The 20,306-nt window shown below is 38.0% G+C and overlaps 1 protein-coding gene across 2 annotated transcripts; it reads right to left on the bottom strand.

The window, feature by feature from the left end:
- Positions 1-867: 867 nt before the first annotated feature.
- Positions 868-12,947, bottom strand: c1qtnf2 (C1q and TNF related 2). Of its 2 annotated transcripts, XM_031898729.1 has the most exons (4): positions 12,777-12,947; positions 5,495-5,589; positions 4,583-4,843; positions 868-2,107 (listed from the first exon to the last, which is right to left on the bottom strand). In XM_031898729.1, the coding sequence occupies exons 3-4, from the start codon at positions 4,830-4,832 to the stop codon at positions 1,449-1,451; spliced, it is 909 nt and encodes a 302-aa protein (XP_031754589.1). In that variant the 5' UTR covers positions 4,833-4,843; positions 5,495-5,589; positions 12,777-12,947; the 3' UTR covers positions 868-1,448. The 2 variants fall into 2 exon arrangements, with proteins under 2 accessions (XP_031754589.1, XP_017948320.2); XM_018092831.2 differs by lacking the exon at positions 5,495-5,589.
- Between the last annotated feature and the right edge of the window lie 7,359 nt (positions 12,948-20,306).

The following is a 20,306-nucleotide window of genomic DNA, read 5'->3' as shown; positions in this document are numbered from 1 at the left end:
TACCTAAATGCCTGGCCCAATATATTCAGCAAGACTAATGTTTTAATGTGCTGCAACTTTGGTGCCACTGACCAAACTAAAATGTGCTGGATTGTGCCCACATATCCCACTCTTTCACTAAGGGGCCTTATAAACTAATCAAATAGCAATGTTACTGGGTGGGTAAGGCCAGGTCTGTAGTTGCACAAGCTTGCTATGTTATGTAAATTCATCTGCCACTTATTAGGCCAAACTGCAGTCCAATCCAGATGTGTTCCTTTAACCTACTAGTACAAATCAATGTGTGGTAGAAGACTGAAAACATCATTACATAAGCTCCCCCTTCTGTTCGTTAGGATCACTGGTCCATTGGGAATTTGTCTGCATGTCAAACTGAAGAATGTGTAAAGTATATTAAGTTGTGTTTGCCCCACTACCACCCTAGTATCTGACTTGAATGGCTTGTGTCTGTCACTTCGCACACAGAACAATAGTGAGTTGTACCGGTGTTTTCTCTCTTCTGTTGAAGAAAACACGTCATGTGACATTACCCTAATGGGATTAACTAAAACATGAGTTTATTTTTATTTTTAAAGGAGAAGAAAAGGTACAATCACTGGTTAGCCACCCCCCCCCCCCCCAATTGCAATCACTTACCTGATACCCCGGCCAGTGCCCATGTTAGCAGAAAACTGCTCCAGCTCGGGTACCTATGTTCAATCGATAGGTTTTAGCTGTAGTATTTTTGGAGTTGTTGGGGGTTTTTTTTGTCACTTAATAAGTTGTGCTTTTTTCTGTGACTTTTTCAGATTTATGCCACAAAAAGCCCGGCTCAAAAAAGGTTGCGGTTTGGTAAATGCCCCCTTAAGAGATGACTATTATAAAAACTGAGCTTGTAATAATTATTGTATTTGTTACTATTTAAAACTGAGAATGAATTGCAAAGGTGTCCAGTTACAACCAATGGTATAAAAATGCTATATTCTAAAACATTTATAGATAAATGCAGCCTTAGATTACTGGCAATAGCTATTATTATTATGAAAATGTAAAGCTTAGTCAGGGTGAGTCAATATGTTCTCCAACCATTAATCACATGGGCTATGTAGTTCTTCACACTTGGAAAGTTAACAATGTTATTTTGGTAAAGTTTCGATCTTCAAACCAAAAGCCAGAATTATGGCCTTGCCGGCCAAGCGGAACATGACTTGCTAAGCAGAGGCATAATGAAACTCTTCATATTGCAGAGATGCCTGCCTAGGCTTTTTTGATATCTTTAACAGAGAGATACTATAAAACTAATCCAGCATGTTTAACTCATTGTGTTGAGCACAAACCTATGAGAAAACTGAATGGGCCTCATTATACTATAGAGTACCTTAATCATTATTTCATTATATTCAGGTTGCAGGATACTATCTGGGGCCTTAAACACATAGAAGCAGTTCTGCCAGACAAGGCATCTTTTTTCAGCTGACATCTGATGCTTCCTTTACGCTGCTTTCACCTTTACTCCTTCGATCATCAACATATTCTTGATCTGGGTAAATAAGGAAACCAGTAAATAGACTATCTGTCCAATACGGGTCATAAAAGAGTCCATTCTGTTCAGAGTAGAATATCTGAAGCCATACTTCATCTCCACGTTTAAGTGGAATAATTGTGGATCCTGATGCAATATCATGGTTTCCAGTATTGGCATCAAACGTCTTAATCCTGTATTGTCCATTGTGCACCAGTCCAATAGCTAAGTGTTTGTTGGCCAATGTAATATCATAAGTGAAAAAATAAATTCCAGGTATGTCACAGACATATTTCCCACTGGAAACATTATAATGGCCACCTTCGTTCATAAGGACCTTGTCAAATTTAATAGGCAATCTTTCCTTCGGGTAACTTTTTGTTACTGCAACAGAAAAGGCTGATTTGGCTTTTTTCGAGCCACACCTACATGGTCCTGGCATGCCAGTATCTCCTTTCTTTCCCTTAAATCCTAGTGTTCCAGACTCCCCAGCCTTTCCTTGATCTCCACGAATTCCCTTTGCTCCCCTAGGGCCAGCTTTTCCAATGGCTCCTTGTTTTCCTTTATATCCTGGTTTTCCTGCATTTCCAGTTCTACCTTGTGGAGCTGTGGGAAAAAAGTAATATAAGTGCTTGCACTGGCAGAACAATTGTTTACAAATGACAATCAAACTTTGAAAAAATATGCATTAATTGTAAGACCAGTTGAATCCAATTCGCTCTTACTATTGCTCTCTTGTCTGTTCTTTCTTTCCTGCTCTGTTTTTACATCTCCCTTGATCTTTTAATTCTTGACTTTTTGTTTTCCCTCCCCATTTTGGTATCCTTTATTATTCAACTCATCTACACTTTCTGATCTACTTTCCATTTGTCTCACAACTTCTTAACCCCCTTTCCTTTCCATCTCCATCCTCTTCATCTATGTCTGCATAAAGGTTAGAGGAGCTATAAATGTACAAGGTATTAGCCTCCAGGGGTCTAGTAAGCCAGGAGGGCTCCTTTATTTCACACATACAGGATCCAAGATAGTTAAGTGGGCTCCCAGCAGTAGCCAATGTTCAAGAACATACAGAGCTCTGACTGGATAGTCTACCTGTAAACTCCTGCAGTGGCCTAGGGAAAAGGAGGAGAGCTTTAAAGCTGGCAGATGATTTACTGAAGATCAACTTATAGAAGAAAATCATAAAGAAAATCAGACAGGCACTTAAATATACCTAAATATACTGGCTATATGGAAAATGTTTAAGAAACGTGCATGCACATCATAGTGGTTTTAAAGGAGAAGGATAGTCATTTTGTCATTTTGGCATTTTGCTGCCAATAGATTTGCCACATTAATTCCACCTAGAACGCTATATTTATTCTGCAGAAAGCATTACCATACCTGAGTAAAGAGTCCTAGAAGCTCCCTCTGTTTGTTTAAGACAGCAGCTGCCATTTTAAGTCGCTTCCTGCTTGCTCTAGTGGTTGGTAGCTCAGATAACACATACCTAAGGGAGGGGGGAGGGAGTTCTTAGCATTCTTGTGGGAGGGGGGATCAGGAGAGTGGAGAGAACTGCACAGACTCTGGCCCCAGGAATGAAGGATTTTTCTGAGAGAGGAAGTCAGATACCTAAGAACATGCTTACAAAAAAGGAGACAAGAAATCCTGTGTTTCTTTTGATAGAGGAATTAGTGCAGCATTTCTGTAAGTGCTTATGGCTGTATTTACAAAACCTTGCTGATTAAGCTTACTTAGTTTTTACCTTTCCTTCTCCTTTAAAGTGAGAACAAGATGAGGAATGGACCCAAGAAATGGAGGACATCCGCAAATTTGAGGAAACACATACGGACTCATATAAAGCCAAACAAACTCATTGGGCTACTTGGAGACCCTGGCGAGCCTTCTTGGAAACGAAAATATCAAACCCAACAAATCATCCAAATTAACAACTAATGGAGTGTTTGCTCTGCTGACCGATTCAAAGGCAACAGGAGTAATAAATGGCAGCATATAGATTCCATAGGCCTGTGTAATTGAAGCTAGTATAAGAGATGGACCCACGACTATTCTACACCTGACGCTCCTTCTGTCTGATACCCCCTTTCCCCCCTCCCTTCCCCGGTTACCTTAACTCAATCCAACAGCCATAAGCAATACACAACAACGGACAGTCTCTTCCCTAATACAATTTAATGCTTTAAGTATTATGTATAATAGATAGCATCGTCAAACCACTTTATGTGATGTTCACTATGCTTTTTCTCATTATCCTTGAACCAATGCTCGACTATGTCTATTGCCTGTTTGGATTGTACATAAAACCCAATAAAAATTTCAAAAATTAAAAAAAAAAAAGTGAGAACAAGATATCCCTTTTCACCACAAGAAAAGGGTTATCTTGTTCTTCTTACTTTATTAATTAATGATACCCTTAGTGGTTATAAGGTCTTTGGAGTGTTGTTTCATATATAGTAGAGTTATAGTTCAATTTCCCCTTCTCTTAATTATGCACGATAGTGATTTTGTGCTAAGACTCAGCATAGTCATAGGTCAAGCAACTCCAGACCATTTGCTTTATTTGTGTGTGCTTCCTTACATGTTCTTTGTTACATGTACAGCTTTTTGATCTGCTCTAGGAATCATGTCCCATTAAGAATAAAAAATTCCCTCCAGAAACATTCTATTCTCATTAAAACTGTTATATAAATTACACCAGTTTTGAATTACCCATATGCTTTCTAATGGAAAGTGGGTGTTCTGTAAGTAATTCTTATTTCCAGACCATTATAACAGCAAAAAAGCAAGTGGCACTCAGAGCTACAAACAAGGGAACAAGCCCTTTAAATATTTATTGCTTTTTTGCTGTTATATTGGATTTTGGAGGGTGCCGATCCCTCCAGCAGTGAGCACCGGGCATTCAATCTTCTGGAGAGCCTGGGTGTGCTGGAACCAGACCATGACATTCTACTTTGAATTGCTGCCTAAAAAATTAAACTTACAAATATATACAAAAGTAGTTCTTTATTGTTCATCCAATAACTTACCCATGAAATACAATCAATGGGCAAGCTTAATAACAACCATATTTACTTGCTTTACCTTCATCTCCTTTCTCTCCTTTGTCTCCATCTTTTCCATCTTTCCCATCTTTTCCTGGAAACCCCATTCTACCTATAGTTCCAGGAGATCCCGGATGCCCTGGAACTCCAGGTGGACCTTGTGGGCCTGGTAAACTGCAGTACAGCTGGGAAGTGTCAGTCAGGAAGTGAGGGTCTCCTTTAACAGGACTACTCAGGAGATTATCAGCAGAACAATGCACAGTCCAAAGAAGCAATAGTACGTTAATCATAATGGGATGTTCTAAATAAACAGCAAACAAAAATACATACTTTCAGTTCAGGCAGTGCCTACAAACATTAGAAAAAAAATACACGTCTTCAATTTATATATTTTAGAAAAATAATACATAAACTATGCTAAAGCACACATAAAATACCAATCAAAATTTAAATATAGCTACAGTATAGTTCTTTTATGTAACATTTTTGTAATATGCATTGTGTCTTCTCACTAATCCTGTCTGTCTCTGGGTTCCAGAAAGAAAGAATGAATTAAAACAGTATGTGAGGCTCCCTTTTTATGTATTCCTGATGTTTAACAGTGCATTGTAATTTGTTTATGTGAAGGGCAAATCCAATATAATATTTTTTAGCTCCATAAATATCCCATGGAGAGCACCATCTGGCTTGTGGATATCTAGTTGGATATTAGTACTTTAGTATTCATTTTATAACTGCATCAGTCACCTCTTGGACATGGAGAAACCACAAGAGACCAATACAAAACCATAAGGGCTATGGAGGCAAAACTTACTGCGGTCAGTCTGTGATACATATGTGTTTCATAGTTACGTTGCGTTGAAAACCCCAGTGCAGATATATACACTTATACAGACTTAAATATATACACACATATTTAAAATATACTGTATATACCAGTAACTATACTAACTTTGGGTCTTAAGATCACTCGATCAAGAAATCATCCAAGCCACTCTGGTGCCACTCTTAGTAGCAGCTACTTTCTCACGGCTCCAGAAAACACCTCTGCTAAAACACACGTAGAGACAATTATCAGTAAATGATCAGCATTGTCTATTTTAGTAGCCACAACAAGTAGCTGCTACTAGTTGCTCCACATGTCTTCATTCTTAAGGGCTCTGGCAGACGGGGAGATTAGTCGCCCACGACAAATCTCCCGTGTCTCGGGCGACTAATCTCCACAGATTACATCCCACCGGCGAAAATGTAAATCGCCGGTGGGATGGCATACGCGGCGCTGCGATTTAGGTAAAATAGCGCAAGTTGCCTCGAGAGGAAACTTGCGTGATTTCAGTGAAATCACGCTGCCACGTATGCCATCCCACCGGCGATTTACATTTTCGCCAGTGGGATGGCAATACGGGGAGATTAGTCGCCTGCGAACAGAGTTTTGTCACAGGCGACTAATCTCCCCGTGTGCCAGAGCCCTTAGGCCATAAATAAAATCAGCCAACACAATATCACCCAAAAGAGCATTTCAAACCTTACTGTCCTCACCATGAAGAACCATGAACCCCCACCATGAATCTACGCTGCTTCAAATGAAAGTAAGGGTGAAGACACACAGAGCTACTAGTAGCAGCTACTTTTTCATGGCTACTCCAGAAAATACCCTGCCATGGGCAATACTGAGAATTGCCTCTGCTAAAACACACATAGAGACTATTATCAGTAAATGTTTAGAATTGTCTGTTTTAGTAGCTGTTACGAGTAGCTGCTACTAGTAGCTCTGTGTGTCTTCACCCCAAAAGTACAGCATCTCTGCTTTTTCTTTTTATCAACCAACTGACCTCCCTCTGTTAGTAAGTGTCTTGCTTCATTTTTTTTTAACTATTTACATGATTGTGGATTCTCTTAACTCCTCTTACCTTCTCCATCTCTATTTTAAATAACATACATTAATTATGCAAATGTTATCTAGGATATGCACACACTGGCTACTAAATACTGTATTTTCAGCAAACTTTTATATTGAAAAACTGTATGTAAATCTGTATGTAAAAAGTTTTTAATATTTTTAAATAAACTGAAGACTAAAAAGAAATGATATTTGATAATGCACAAGTATGGAAAAGAGTCTAGTTTTCCTGTTACATATATAGATAAGTTCTCTTTTTACAGATGTTTGAAACCTTTTTTTGTCCTCATATAAATTTGCTGTAAATAAAGAATGTTCTCAGTTGGACGAAAGTGTTGACACTATTAGACACAATTGAACCATGAGGCACCTTGCCAATAAAAACAATTTATTTGGAATATCGGACCTTGCCAAGTCAAACCAGACAATGTCACAAGTTTTTTTTAACATTAAAAGCTTTTATTAAGAAAATTAAAAACACAAACCCAATAAGAATGTCTCCCAAAGTCCCTTCAAAGTGCATATTTCTGTGACTCCCTACTGTTCTCTACTTAATGCACAGGTCATGTAGGTTTTTGGCATGCTGAAGAGTAATTTTCTGGAAAAATAACAAGGGATACAATAGAAACACTGCCATAAAAGGGTATACCATTTGTTTTTAGAAATCCTCTACCTTTTCAGAACCAAGTTTAGTTAGCAGCGCAGGTTCTATATTACGACAATTTTGTGGGTCATTACAGCTACAGCACTATCAGCAGTAATGACAGAAGGCTGGTTAGCAAATATATGAATTACTGTCATATTGCTTCACCCCACTGCTACTATAGGCACCATCTCTCCCTACTATACCTGCTATCCCACAGCCACAGTCCCTTCCCAGAGGCTATTATCCCACTGCTACTATAGGCACCATCTCTCCCTACTATACCTGCTATCCCACAGCCCCAGTCCCTTCCCAGAGGCTATTATCCCCCCACTGCTACTATAGGCACCATCTCTCCCTACTATACCTGCTATCCCACAGCCCCAGTCCCTTCCCAGAGGCTATTATCCCCCCACTGCTACTATAGGCACCATCTCTCCCTACTATACCTGCTATCCCACAGGCACAGTCCCTTCCCAGAGGCTATTATCCCCCCACTGCTACTATAGGCACCATCTCTCCCTACTATACCTGCTATCCCACAGCCCCAGTCCTTTCCCGGAGGCTATTATCCCACTGCTACTATAGGCACCATCTCTCCCTACTATACCTGCTATCCCACAGCTCCAGTCCCTTCCCAAAGGCTATTATCCCACTGCTACTATAGACACCATCTCTCCCTACTATACCTGCTATCCCACAGCCCCAGTCCCTTCCCAGAGGCTATTATCCCACTGCTACTATAGGCACCATCTCTCCCTACTATACCTGCTATCCCACAGCCACAGTCCCTTCCCAGAAGCTATTATGCCACTATAGGTACTGTAAAGTATCTCAAAAAATGAACATTGTTGCTCTTTTTAAATAATTTTACATTTCACTGCTGGACTTTAGAGAAAGTCACTATACAGACAATTACAGACAAATAATATATTTGAACTTTCTTATTCCAAAATTAGAGTCCTTTACAATAAAAATTAGAGTCCTTTACAATAACATGTGGAACTTCTGACCCCTTTCATTCTGTCCCCAAAGAGTTATTTCATAAAATTTTAGAATCAGTCATAACTGAAACCATATTTCCTTTGTGTTCCAGCAAGCAGATTGTAAGCAGAGGCACAGACGTGTCCTCTTCTTACTGTGTGTAGGCATTTGAGAAAAGGCTACAAAGTAAAAACTGAAAGCTGTGGAATCATGAATGATTATGAATTACTAAAATAAATTCTATTCCTAGCCATTGTGTGTTTGTGTGGGGATTTATAAAAATATAAATATAAACATATTTTGTTTATTTACCCTGAATACAGTTGAGCTGTAGGTTTCTATTACTGTCTATTCCTATATTTGCTTTTCATTGGGCTGGCAGCCTACAGTTTGGCAGTACACCTTGTTATCATACAACCAAAACCTGGCAAAAATTCAACAGAATGGAAGCTCTCAAAAAAAAAAGTTTGGAACAATACTGGAGAGCACTCGCTCAGTTTAAAGAAGTAACCTGCTTTCATACAAAGAACTGAGGTTTGCAACAAGCAAAGTTAGAGCTGATAGTCCACTTGACAGTGTGCCCTAGGAACATTGCCAAGTACAGGTATAGGACCCATTATCCAGAATGCTCGGGACCAAGGGTATTCCGGATAAGGGGTCTTTCCGTAATTTGGATCTCCATACCTAAAGTCTACTAAAAAATCAATAAAACATCAATTAAACCCAATAGGATTGTTTTGCATCCAATAAGGATTATTTATATCTTAGTTGGGATCAATTACAAGGTACTGTTTTATTACTACAGAGAAAAAGGAAATCAGTTTCAAAATTCTAAATTATTGAAATAAAATGGAGTCTAAGGGAGACGGGCTTATTTTGGAGCTTTCTGGATAACGGGTTTCCGGATAATGGGTCCCATACCTGTACTGTCATCCATATTGCCATTCTTGTTTAAGGAGCTGTTACTGTTTGTTTAAGAAGCAATAGCCTCCATTTTGAGTGAACCAACACAACACTGGTACTGGGGAGTAACCCATGTTTTCCTGGATTAAGGCAAAAGAAGCATTTGTAGAGCAAAAAATACAACTACAATTTACATAATTGCTCCAAGAGCAGTGTATCTATATAGCAAATAATATTTGGCCACAGTTTTCAATGCAGATAGCAACAGGGTTGTCTGTAGTTGTGGTGGACCCGCAGAAGCCATGTTATTTTTATAAACTATAAATATCCAACATATAAGCTTTACCCAGTCTGTAGCTTGTTGGTGGTGGTGGTGTTGTTGTTCTTGTACTATGGGACAGGAAATTCAACAACTAAATAGCTACAGACTGGACAAAGCCTATAAAAATTGCTGTTGTTGTTATCTTGTGCTCCTATCACCATCTTACCCTGCTGCCTTAATATCCACCATTCTTTTACATAAAGAGTGTAGTGTCCCAAACTGTCTAGCTTCTGAAGATGTTACAGCTATTTGCACAGCTCTGGATAGCTAAGGTGCATTTATTAAAACTACTTTAGAATTATTTTCCTTTGGATTTAGTGCTGATTAATTTCCCTGGTAAGACTGATACAGTTAAATGAAGTGATTGTTTGATTTCATTAGGGCTGCTAGCGGGGTCAGCTTAGGAGAATCTTAATGCTTCTGTTTCCGCTTGGCCTAGCCAGCCGCGGGAAAGGATTTTGGCACCCAGATGTATAAGTCTGGATCACAGTTGTTCGTGGCTTAACCTTTCACAAGCTTCAGTGGCTCTCATTCAAGCTAATCCATCTCCTGATATAACTCCTGTCCTTTGTTTTCACTAAACTAAATATATCTCCCATTTTGACTCCAACCCTTTCCTTTAAAAGTCCTGTCCTTTACCTAAACCTAATACATTTCACTCTAGAACACCCACTAGAACACCCATTCTTTACTCACTCCAAAGTGAACATATCATCCTCTAAACTCCTACTCTTTACCCAATCTTCATACATCTCCCACTATAATGGCCACTCTTCACTCACTGTAATGTAACTATCTGTCTCTACAACTTCCATAATTTACTTACTCTAATCTTATATCAAACTTTTCTCTACAGCAGTACTAACCCAGCATCTGGCCTGCACACCCCCACCCCCCCGTGTGGCCCCCTATCTGTCTGGTTGCTGTGACTGCTTACCATTTTCTAAGATTTAAATGGTATCAGTATTGAGATTATCTGCCCCCCTGCATTGTTCATACCTCAGTTTCAGGCTGTAAGACCCTGTATTGTTTACACATGTAAGCCTCTATGCATTATTCAGATCTGGTACTGGCATAGTCATGATGGGTTTCCCTGTCTCCTTCTCTATTCTGCCTGCCCTGCTTTACACTGCCTGTGTTTGCCATACTCTGCCTGCCCTATGCTGTCTGTGTGCCATACTCTGCCTGCCCTATGCTGCCTGTGTGTGCCATACTCTGCCTACCCATGTGTGCCATATTCTGCCTGCCCTATGCTGCCTGTGTGTACCATACGTTGCCTGCCCTATGCTGCCTGTGTGTGCTATACTTTCTCTACCTGCCCTACACTGCCTGTGTGTGCCGTACTCTGCCTGCCCTATGCTGCCTGTGTGTGCCGTACTCTGCCTGCCCTATGCTGCCTGTGTGTGCCATACTCTGCCTGCCCTATGCTGCCTGTGTGTGCCATACTCTGCCTGCCCTATGCTGCCTGTGTGTGTCATACTCTGCCTGCCCTATGCTGCCTGTGTGTGCCATACTCTGTCTGCTGTAACCTGCCTGTGTGTGCCATACTCTGCCTACCCTATTCTGCCTGTGTGTGCCATACTCTGCCTGCCTTGTGGCACGTGACCCTGGCAAGGGTTTGGCCTGGGAGTTTCTTAGCATTTGGAAATAGTCGTTAGGGGGGCCCTAGGGTTTTTATTTATGAGCAGGGGCTTGCTGTGTTATTCACAGGGGAGGGGAAGCCATATGGATTTAAGGGTCTTAATATGACTTAATGAACTTTTTCACCAACCATTTGTCTTTTTGTGTGCTACCACTATTAATGTGGGCATGGTCTTTAAAATGTTTGTGTCAAAATGGGTATAGTCTAAAATGGGTTTGTTTTAAAAAAAAAAGGGAGCATTCAAAACTGACTTCCGTTATTGGTCCTCCACCACTCAGTACCACAGACATTGGATGCACTGCTCTACAACATAAGGCAAACAAAGAAATTCCCTGCACCTTTTCTGGTAAAGCATTAGAGTATAATGTGTATACCAAATCAGCAAGTTCACTTTACACTAGCCTAGCCTATCAGAATAGTTGCCAGCTGCCCCTATTTTTCATGGTCAGTCCCAAAGTTTTGATTTTATGTCCCCGTGCTTGGTGTTTAATGTGACCACTTGCACAGAAGAATTTCTTATGACCAGAAATCAGTTGTCTGTGCCTACTGCCCACTCTATAACCTAGATTTCAATTAAACTCCAATGAAACCCTAAGAAAGTCTTTACTTGTAACCATTAAGCATGCCACGTATAGCAGTGGTGTGTTATAGCCCCTTTGGGTGCAGCTCTTGTGTTTTGTCGTGGTCCGAAGATAAATGCGTGCTTCTGAAAAGTCTTTTGAAATGAATAAAACTGTGGTCTCTAGCTGTCCCTTACATTTTAAAACTTATTGATTTAATCACATAATTGAATAACTAGGAGAAACAGATATTTATCTATTTATATAACAATGCCTTTTACTACTTGCTAAATATAAACTAGTTACTACCCTTATTACTAAACATACAAATGCAACCCGGCTTCTTTCAGTCAATCCTTTCACTAATAATCCTCAATGTTAATTAACCCTCTACCAGCCAGCCACAGTTTCTTGAAAACTGCATGTAACCTGGAAATATAAACTCTAGGTTGTCTGGCACTGTGTAACTTTAGTGTCGGCAATGTCATTTCTACATCATAAGTGGGTAAAGAAATAAAGGATAAGTTCATGGTTAGGTAGAAAATAGAAGAATTTCAAGTACTGTGCAAGTTTTTTAAATACTTGCCTCTGTCTCTTTCTTCTCTTGGAACCAGAACTTTCAATCTGATCTGGTTTCTAGGGCCAGAAACTCCGGCAACCAGTAAAACCAAAAATGAGGCTTACATTATCATGGTTGTTGCTATTTGCTTCTCTTTCTGCTTCATTGATCTCCCTGTTCAACTTTGGACCAATGTGCTATCACCAAGTTTATTGAGCCTAGAAACCACTGGTTGCACCCTGCTAGAACATTTTTCCTCACAGCTGCTTCAAATGCTGCTGGTTGTCAAAGATACTGTATATCCTTGTGAATATTTTAAAGGTGGGGTCCTAAATTCCTGCCAGCAGCCAATACAAGAGTCAAGTGCTGGGTGCGTTTTCTAATGTGTTTATTCTATAAGGTACTGGAGCCTAGCAACTATTTTGAGCCCCAAACTGGGGAGGCTCTGGAACAGAAGTGAAATAATTCAAACACAGTAAAAACTGTAATGTGAAATTATTATCTACATCATACTAACTCTATGGGCAAATTCCCTTTATTTTTATCACAAACAAAATCTGTGCAGTGAATGGAATATCATTTCCCCAGATGTTTTGGTTTATCTTTACACTACAGTCACTACATCAGAGATAGCTAAGTCATGCAATATATATATATATATATATACCTAATGGAAGGTTTGTTTGTAAGCAGCAATACTCAGATGTATCTGTTAACTTACCCTGCCCAGAAAACATAAAGGTGGAACGGCCGGATAGTCCTTCTGGTACTTGATAGAATGCTTCAGCTCATTAGAGAGTTCAGCATTTTCCGAGGAAGCGCCTTGTTAGATATATGGAAATCATTCCCATACACTCCTGCTCTCGGCTTCCCCTCAGCCTGAACTTTTTCACTCGACTTGCCAGAGCATATTTTTCCAATGCTGTCATTGGTTCAGACCTACTCTCCTTCATTTTTTTTTTCTTTTTAAAGATACGTCACAAAGCAAATCACGTTTCTAAACAGATGTTCAAATGTACAATACAAAGTACTAGAACAACATTTCCTTAGCTGTGCAAAAGTGGCAGGGGTTATGCTGTGATTTGTAACCCTTATCTGCCACCAATTATTAAGGCAGGATAGCACTACAAGTAACTTAGTGGAGGTAACCTACTACTTAACTACCTGTATACCTCTAACCTGCAGCAAAGCAACTGGATGACCGTGGCAATCCTATATTATGCAGGCATTAGTTTTGACTATTTCTGCACCATGCCTAGGTTATTTTCAGCCGCAATGTTACTTGCGGCGACCATCTTTTTATCAATTGCGCCTAAGTGGTACAGGTATTGGATCCCTTCTCCGGAAACCCATTATCCAGAAAGCTCCGAATTACGGAAAGCCAGTCTCCCATAGACTCCATTTTAATCAAATAATTCAGAATTTTAAAACTGATTTCCTTTTTCTCTGTAATGATAAAACAGTACCTGTACTTGATCCCAACTAAGATATAATTACCCCTTATTGGGGCAGAACAGCCCTATTGGGTTTATTTAATGGTTAAATGATTCCCTTTTCTCTGTAATAATAAAACAGTACCTGTACTTGATCCCAACTAAGATATAATTACCCCTTATTGGGGCAGAACAGCCCTATTGGGTTTATTTAATGGTTAAATGATTCCCTTTTCTCTGTAATAATAAAACAGTACCTGTACTTGATCCCAACTAAGATATAATTACCCCTTATTGGGGGCAGAACAGCCCTATTGGGTTTATTTAATGGTTAAATGATTCCCTTTTCTCTGTAATAATAAAACAGTACCTTGTAATTGATCCCAACTAAGATATAAATAATTATTATAATCCTGTTGGGTTTAATTAGACTTAAGGTATAGAGATCCAAATTACGGACAGACCCCTTATCCAGAATACCCTTGGTCCCGAGCATTCTGGATAATGGGTCCTATACCTGTACTGCCTCCTGACCCCTACTCCTCGCTGTGACGTGTTATGTTTATAAATGCAGAGCGAATTTAAAGGCATTGCGAGTAGTGCACACAGCACGGCGCTTATTCTGAAAAAGAGTTATCTCCCATAACCCTGTATTCCCTCACTTGCTAAAAAGCCATGCAACCCCTTTTTAAAGGAGAAAGAAAGGTAAAAACTAAGTAAGCTTTATCAAAAAAGGTTCTATGTAAATACAGCCATAAGCACTCACAGAAACGCTGCACTGAGTTCTCTGTCAAAAGAAACAGGATTTGTTGTCTCTTTGTTTTCCTGTGCCAGAGACACACAGCTCTCTGCTCTCTCCCCTCTCCTGCTCCCTCCTCCCTCAAGAATGCTAAAAACTCCCCCCCTTAGGAATGTGGATCTGAGCCAATCAGCAGAAAGCTTCCTCATAGTCTTACTAACTGTGCGGAAGCGAGGCATTATGGGAACTTTCTTTACACAGCTCAGCGTTTTTTTTTCCTATGAGGCTTCTGATCATCTGAACAGGAGAATATGGGGAGACTTAAGGGCAATATTGAGGGAACTGAAGGTATGCCTGCAGCTTGAGATTAACTCTTTTTTAGCCTTTCCTTTCTATGCTCTTTTAAAGCTATATAAGTGTTACACTCGCCATCAATGATCAATTTTAATCAATTAAATTTGTTATTTTTATTATAAATAAGCATGGATTTTGCTGTAAATAAAAAATGTGTGTGTTTTTTTTTAATACATTCTAATACACCTTTATTTTCTAAGTTAAGCAATTCTATTTTTTTATTTATTTACCTAATATATTACTTTTTTTTTTACAAAATAATTATTTCTATGCTGGACTATAATGTCCCCCCCAGCAAAAAAAATGGGAAAACTTATTTGAGATTTTCAGCTGAACCTCTCTATGTTATATTTTCCTTTACAGCAATTATTATATTTAATGTATTATTTATTTATTTTTTCTTTTCTATTAGACAATTTTATAATGTCGTGATGGCAGAAGAATCAGATGCCACCGCTTCCACTTCTGCAGTAAATGACAATGTATGTATATCACTTGTTTCTACAAAAAAACTTCTGCACATTCATTTTTAATGGTTAATTAACAAGTAAATACTCTTATATAACATCTAAATATAGAGTGTAAGCAATATTTGAACAAATTAGTTTGATTCTGACTAAAAAAAAGTTTTTATTTATGTACTTTACTACATTTTTATTTATGAATAGCCCACCATTGTTAATTTTATAATATAAATTTTTATTTTATACTTTACCTTTTTACATTAATAAATAGGCTTATAATGGTTAAATATTAACCTGTATAAACATCTTTATTAATGTAATGTTTACATTTTATACTATTCCTTTTTTTCCTCATAATTGAGGATTATTCGCTGATGTTACTCTACACATTTTCTTTTTGTGCTTTTGTTTTTTTTATTTTAACATTGTTAAATTTGAATATTTAAGTTATTGTGCTTTATTTCAACACAATTAAAAGCACTTTATTTTGAAAATATCCAAATGTAATCAATAATCATAAGGTAATTAGCAAATAAAAAGCTTTTACTGTTTTGTTGGATTATATATATCATATCATTGATAATGACATTTTTTGGTGGGGGTGGGTTTAAGAAATACAAATTACATTATACAAAAAAATTGACTTTAAAGAGTATGTAAGTAGTCATTAACATTAGGTTATTAAAAAAAAGACATATATATAAGGTGTACAATTAAGTTTTTATTGACCACAATCTATAATCATGCTATTGTAAATCAGTCAATGTGAATACAGCTTATACAAAAATCAAATAATAATTATTTACAAGATTTTTATTTCTAAGTTAGCCTTAACCAGATAATCTTTATTAGGACCTCGAGAAACATGTTTAGCAAGTACTTCTCTCTCATCAGGACATGAGGTACCTGCTAAATTTTTGCAATTGTGACTGTGATTTCCATTCTTGTTTTAAGGTGCCCCTGGCAATCTTGATGGAATCTGAATGTACATCAAACTAATGGTCATCAGCAACAGACTTAAAAGTTGGTTTTGCAACCCCATCATTTTTTTGCTTAGGTTGCTCAATTTTGTATCTTTTTTTCTCCAAAAGAGGATGATAATGTTTTTTTGTTTTTTTTCACAGTTGCTTGTTGCCTGTTTATGTTTCTGTCATGTTAAAGGAACAGTAACACTAAAAAATGAAAGAGCTTTAAAGTAATACAAATATAATGCACTGTTGCCCTGCACTGGTAAAACTGGTGTGTTTGCTACAGTAACACTACTATAATTTATATAATAAGCTCCTGTGTAGCCACGGGGGCAGCCATTTAAGCTGGAAAAAAGGAGAAAAGGCACAGGTTACATAACAGATAACAGATAAGCTCTGTAGAATACAATAGTGTTTTATCTGTTATCTGCTATGTGCCTGTGCCTTTTCTCCTTTGAATGGCTGCCTCCATGGCTACATAGCAGCTTATTTATATAAATTATAGTAGCCTTCTGAAGCAAACACACAACTTTTACCAGTGCAGGGCAGCAGCACATTATATTTTAGTTACTTTTATACACTTTCATTTTTTGGTGTTACTGTTCTTTTAAAGGCCACCAAGGCAAGTACGTGCTACCATGCTAAATGATGAATGTTTCAGTTTGTGCTTCAACACTTTACTGTGAATGTTTTCTAGTTCTCCAGTATGGCAAAATGTTTCTATTTTGGCAAGGTCTTTCAATAAATAAGGATTTGTAATTATCTTTTTCAGAGTTGAATGTGCTGGTTGAGTGGGACCAATCCATTTGCAATCTTTTCTCTGAGCTGCTGAAATCCGTTTATGTTGGCACCGCTTGTAATGCATCAGAGAGGGGAATCTGTATTTGTCAGCGATGTGAAAAAGGACAGATTTCCATTTATCTAATAGAACATCAGGATTTTGTTTGCATGTCTGGGCTGACCACCACAGATGGTTGGTGATTGGGGTTATCCATGATGGAATGTCTTTGAAAAATTTTTTTTTGGAAACAGCTTTCAATTTTTTGGGAATGTTCTTACACATCAGCCCTCGTATGCCATTGTGCCTATCTGTTGCCCCTATTTAAACATCAATTTTTTCATCAAGCAAACTTTCCAAGCATGCAGGTTAAGCTTTTTAGGGCACCAGAGTTTTGCTCAGAAGTTATTTAATGGATTCTAAAATGAACAATTTTTTTGGTCCATCATGAAATAAGTACAAAACTTGGCACTGTGCCCAGGACTATCGAATTGTCTGTCCTCAGCAAGTACAACTTATTGGCCATGAATTAAACTTTTAATCTCTTATCTTTCCTGTTTTCATTGTTTATCAATTACTGGAAAAAATACATTTTATTTTGGTATTTGTAATAGATTGTATGTGAAAAAAAGGGATTTCCAAAATGTGGAAAAAATCTTTTATGCTCTGATATGTTGATCCGGAATAGCACAATTGAATTCTCTAAACCAACATTTCCAATTGATAAATCACCAGTCATTGGTTGTGATTTCCAAGACAGCAACTGATGGCCATCAAGACAACAACGCGTGATTTTAAGTAGACTTCCATCTACATATTTTTTAATATTGATTATGGGAGCCTGGCACAGAGATTCACAAGTTGGCAGCAAACTAAACATAATAATATTTCTAGTTGTTCTTTGTTAACAATACATTTTCGATTTTTCTGTTCTGTGGTATCCGTTGTCACGTTAAGCTCACTTATTTCATCACAGGATGAATTTTCCAGAAGTTTAAATGTAGTATCCTGTGGATCTATAACAGTCGGAGAAGTTAGAATTTCAGATCCTTCACCAAATCTGCTTGCTATTGATCTTATTGGTGACACCAAGGGATTGACAGTGGATGGTGACTGGAGAATAGGAGATAGCACATAAGTGGCCGTAGTTTTGAGTATTTGTTTTTGTGGTGTTGATAAATAAACAGGATGAATTTGATCTCTTTGGATATTTTGAATTTCAGCTGGTATGGTCACATTCATCTGAGTTGACATGTCCATCATAGTTTCAGAGCACTGTGAACCAACATTCTGTGTACATTCCTTTTTATATGTCATTGTGGATGCATTAAACATCAACATATTATTTTTGGTTTGTGTTGATACAGTTGCTAGTCGTCATATTATTCTTACGGTATTTGTGGAAGTCTATGGTTTTTACATTTTGCACCTAAACATGACAAATATGAAAAATATAAACTTAATTCTCGTGATGTAGCTCCTTCGTTTAACCAATTCATTACTTTTGTGGGCTGCTTCGTCTATTTGGAAACTCTGGGGGCAGCAGGTTGTGGAACAAAGTGTCCTTTCTGATTATAAATATTATTTAGATTCTAACTATAAAATTGACACAGACAAATCAGAGACTTTACCACTAAACCTGATTAAGATTGTTTTAAAGCAAATTTCAATAGCAATCCAAACACATAACATATTTGGGAGTTTAAATATGACTAATCTCAAGGACTTATTTGACTTGAACTACTAACCCCTAGAAGATACAATTAAGACTGTTAAATCATAATATAAAGATATACTCCTGAAATGTATTTAGTTATCCGCCCTATCAAGATCCCCAAACAGTTCTTTTAAACTAGAAGCCACTCTTGAGGGGGGGGGGGGGGGCGATTTATTAACATTTGGATTTTTGTGGTTTTATATTTTTTTGAAACCACAACTAAATCAATTTCCATGAATGTCAGTTATTTAACAAGATAAGAATTGAAAAAGCACAAAAAAATGCAACTTTTTAATTTGTTGCACTAAAACAGCAACTTTTTCGCATTGTTGTATAAAAGCCTTCTACACAAAGGTTTTAGATGCTGTATTTTTTCATTCAGATTTGTTGTGGTTTTGTCACATAATAAATTAAAAAAAACAAAATTGGGTTTTGGTGTCAGAAATCCTGAACCGAAAAAGTCAAGCAATAGTAAATGCCCTCCTTTATCTAAACATATGGCAAGGTAAACCATGGAGAATAAAGAAGGATACCTTACACAAAACTAGATTCTGGGTTGGGTTGGGTATGTCTTTCTTTCAATTATATTATCAAGCAAGTGTTGTAATACCTCAAGGGTGCAAATGCGATCTAACAGAGGACATTAGAAAACAAATGTACTGATTACGTATTAGTCTCTTTGGTATGGGTAAAACAAAACAGGATCCCATCCCCAATATTAGAAATTCACATTAGACATGTCCATGTCTTTTTTTTTGTATTCAAGTTATTTTATTTATGTTCAATCATAAAACATAACATAGCACATACATTTTCACATTGCTTGTCACAATCAATAATATGCATTATTCCACTTTCTTTCAGAATGTTGGTATGACTATTGAGATTTATAGTTTAGGACTGGTACAAAGGATGTGGATTTTCAGCCAGGTAGACATGTCCATGTCTTTATGCAAGATTATATACAAGATTTTTTGGATTGAAAATATCAAAACCCACCTTCCTATATGTGTAAAAGGGAATCAGAATTAAATATTTAACTTTCAGAAGAGTGAAGAAATGTTTTTAAAACAAATATGTGTTTTGTTAGTAATTAGTATCACAAACAGGACTGCCATTAGAAATCACGGGGGCCCCCACAACAACATTTTCTGGGCCCCCATTCCTCCCATGGGCCCCTCCCTTCCAGGGGCCCCTAAAGCATTGGCACACCTTGATGGACTGTGAAAGCCCAAGAGGCCTCAGATAAATAATTGATCTCTAATCAGTAAGAGTTGTGCAAATAATAATGGCTTGTTCAGCTAATGAAAATACTAGCATAGATTAGAAGGTGTAGTAGATTGTAGTAGTTATTATTTTGTTTTGTTTAACAAGACTTAATATCTGCTTTCAATTGTTTTTTGTTACTCTAAGGGCCGTGACACACGGGGAGATTAGTCGCGCCGCAACAAATCTCCGTTGTCACAGTTGACTAATCTCCCTGCAATGCCATCCCACCGGCTAGAATGTAAATTGCCGGTGGGATGGCATTTGCTGCGCTGCGATTTGCCAAAGTCTCCGAAGTTGCCCTGAGAGGAAACTTTGTCGACTTTGGCAAATCACGGGCGCCGCATATGCCTTCCCACTGGCGATTTACATTCTAGCTGGTGGACTGGCATTGCGGGGAGATTAATTGCCCGTGACAATGGAGCTTTGTGGCGGCGCAAGTAATCTCCCCGTGTACCCCTGCCCTAAAATGGCTATTTAAGGTCAGATTTTTTTTCCTCTCCAATTTGGATTTTTTAGCACTAAAGGAGAA

Source organism: Xenopus tropicalis, chromosome 3, assembly GCF_000004195.4.
Source record: "Xenopus tropicalis strain Nigerian chromosome 3, UCB_Xtro_10.0, whole genome shotgun sequence".
Classification (NCBI taxonomy): Eukaryota; Metazoa; Chordata; class Amphibia; order Anura; family Pipidae; genus Xenopus; species Xenopus tropicalis.
The sequence above is the reverse complement of the archived record's forward strand: the minus strand, read 5'-3'. Positions and strand labels throughout refer to the sequence as shown.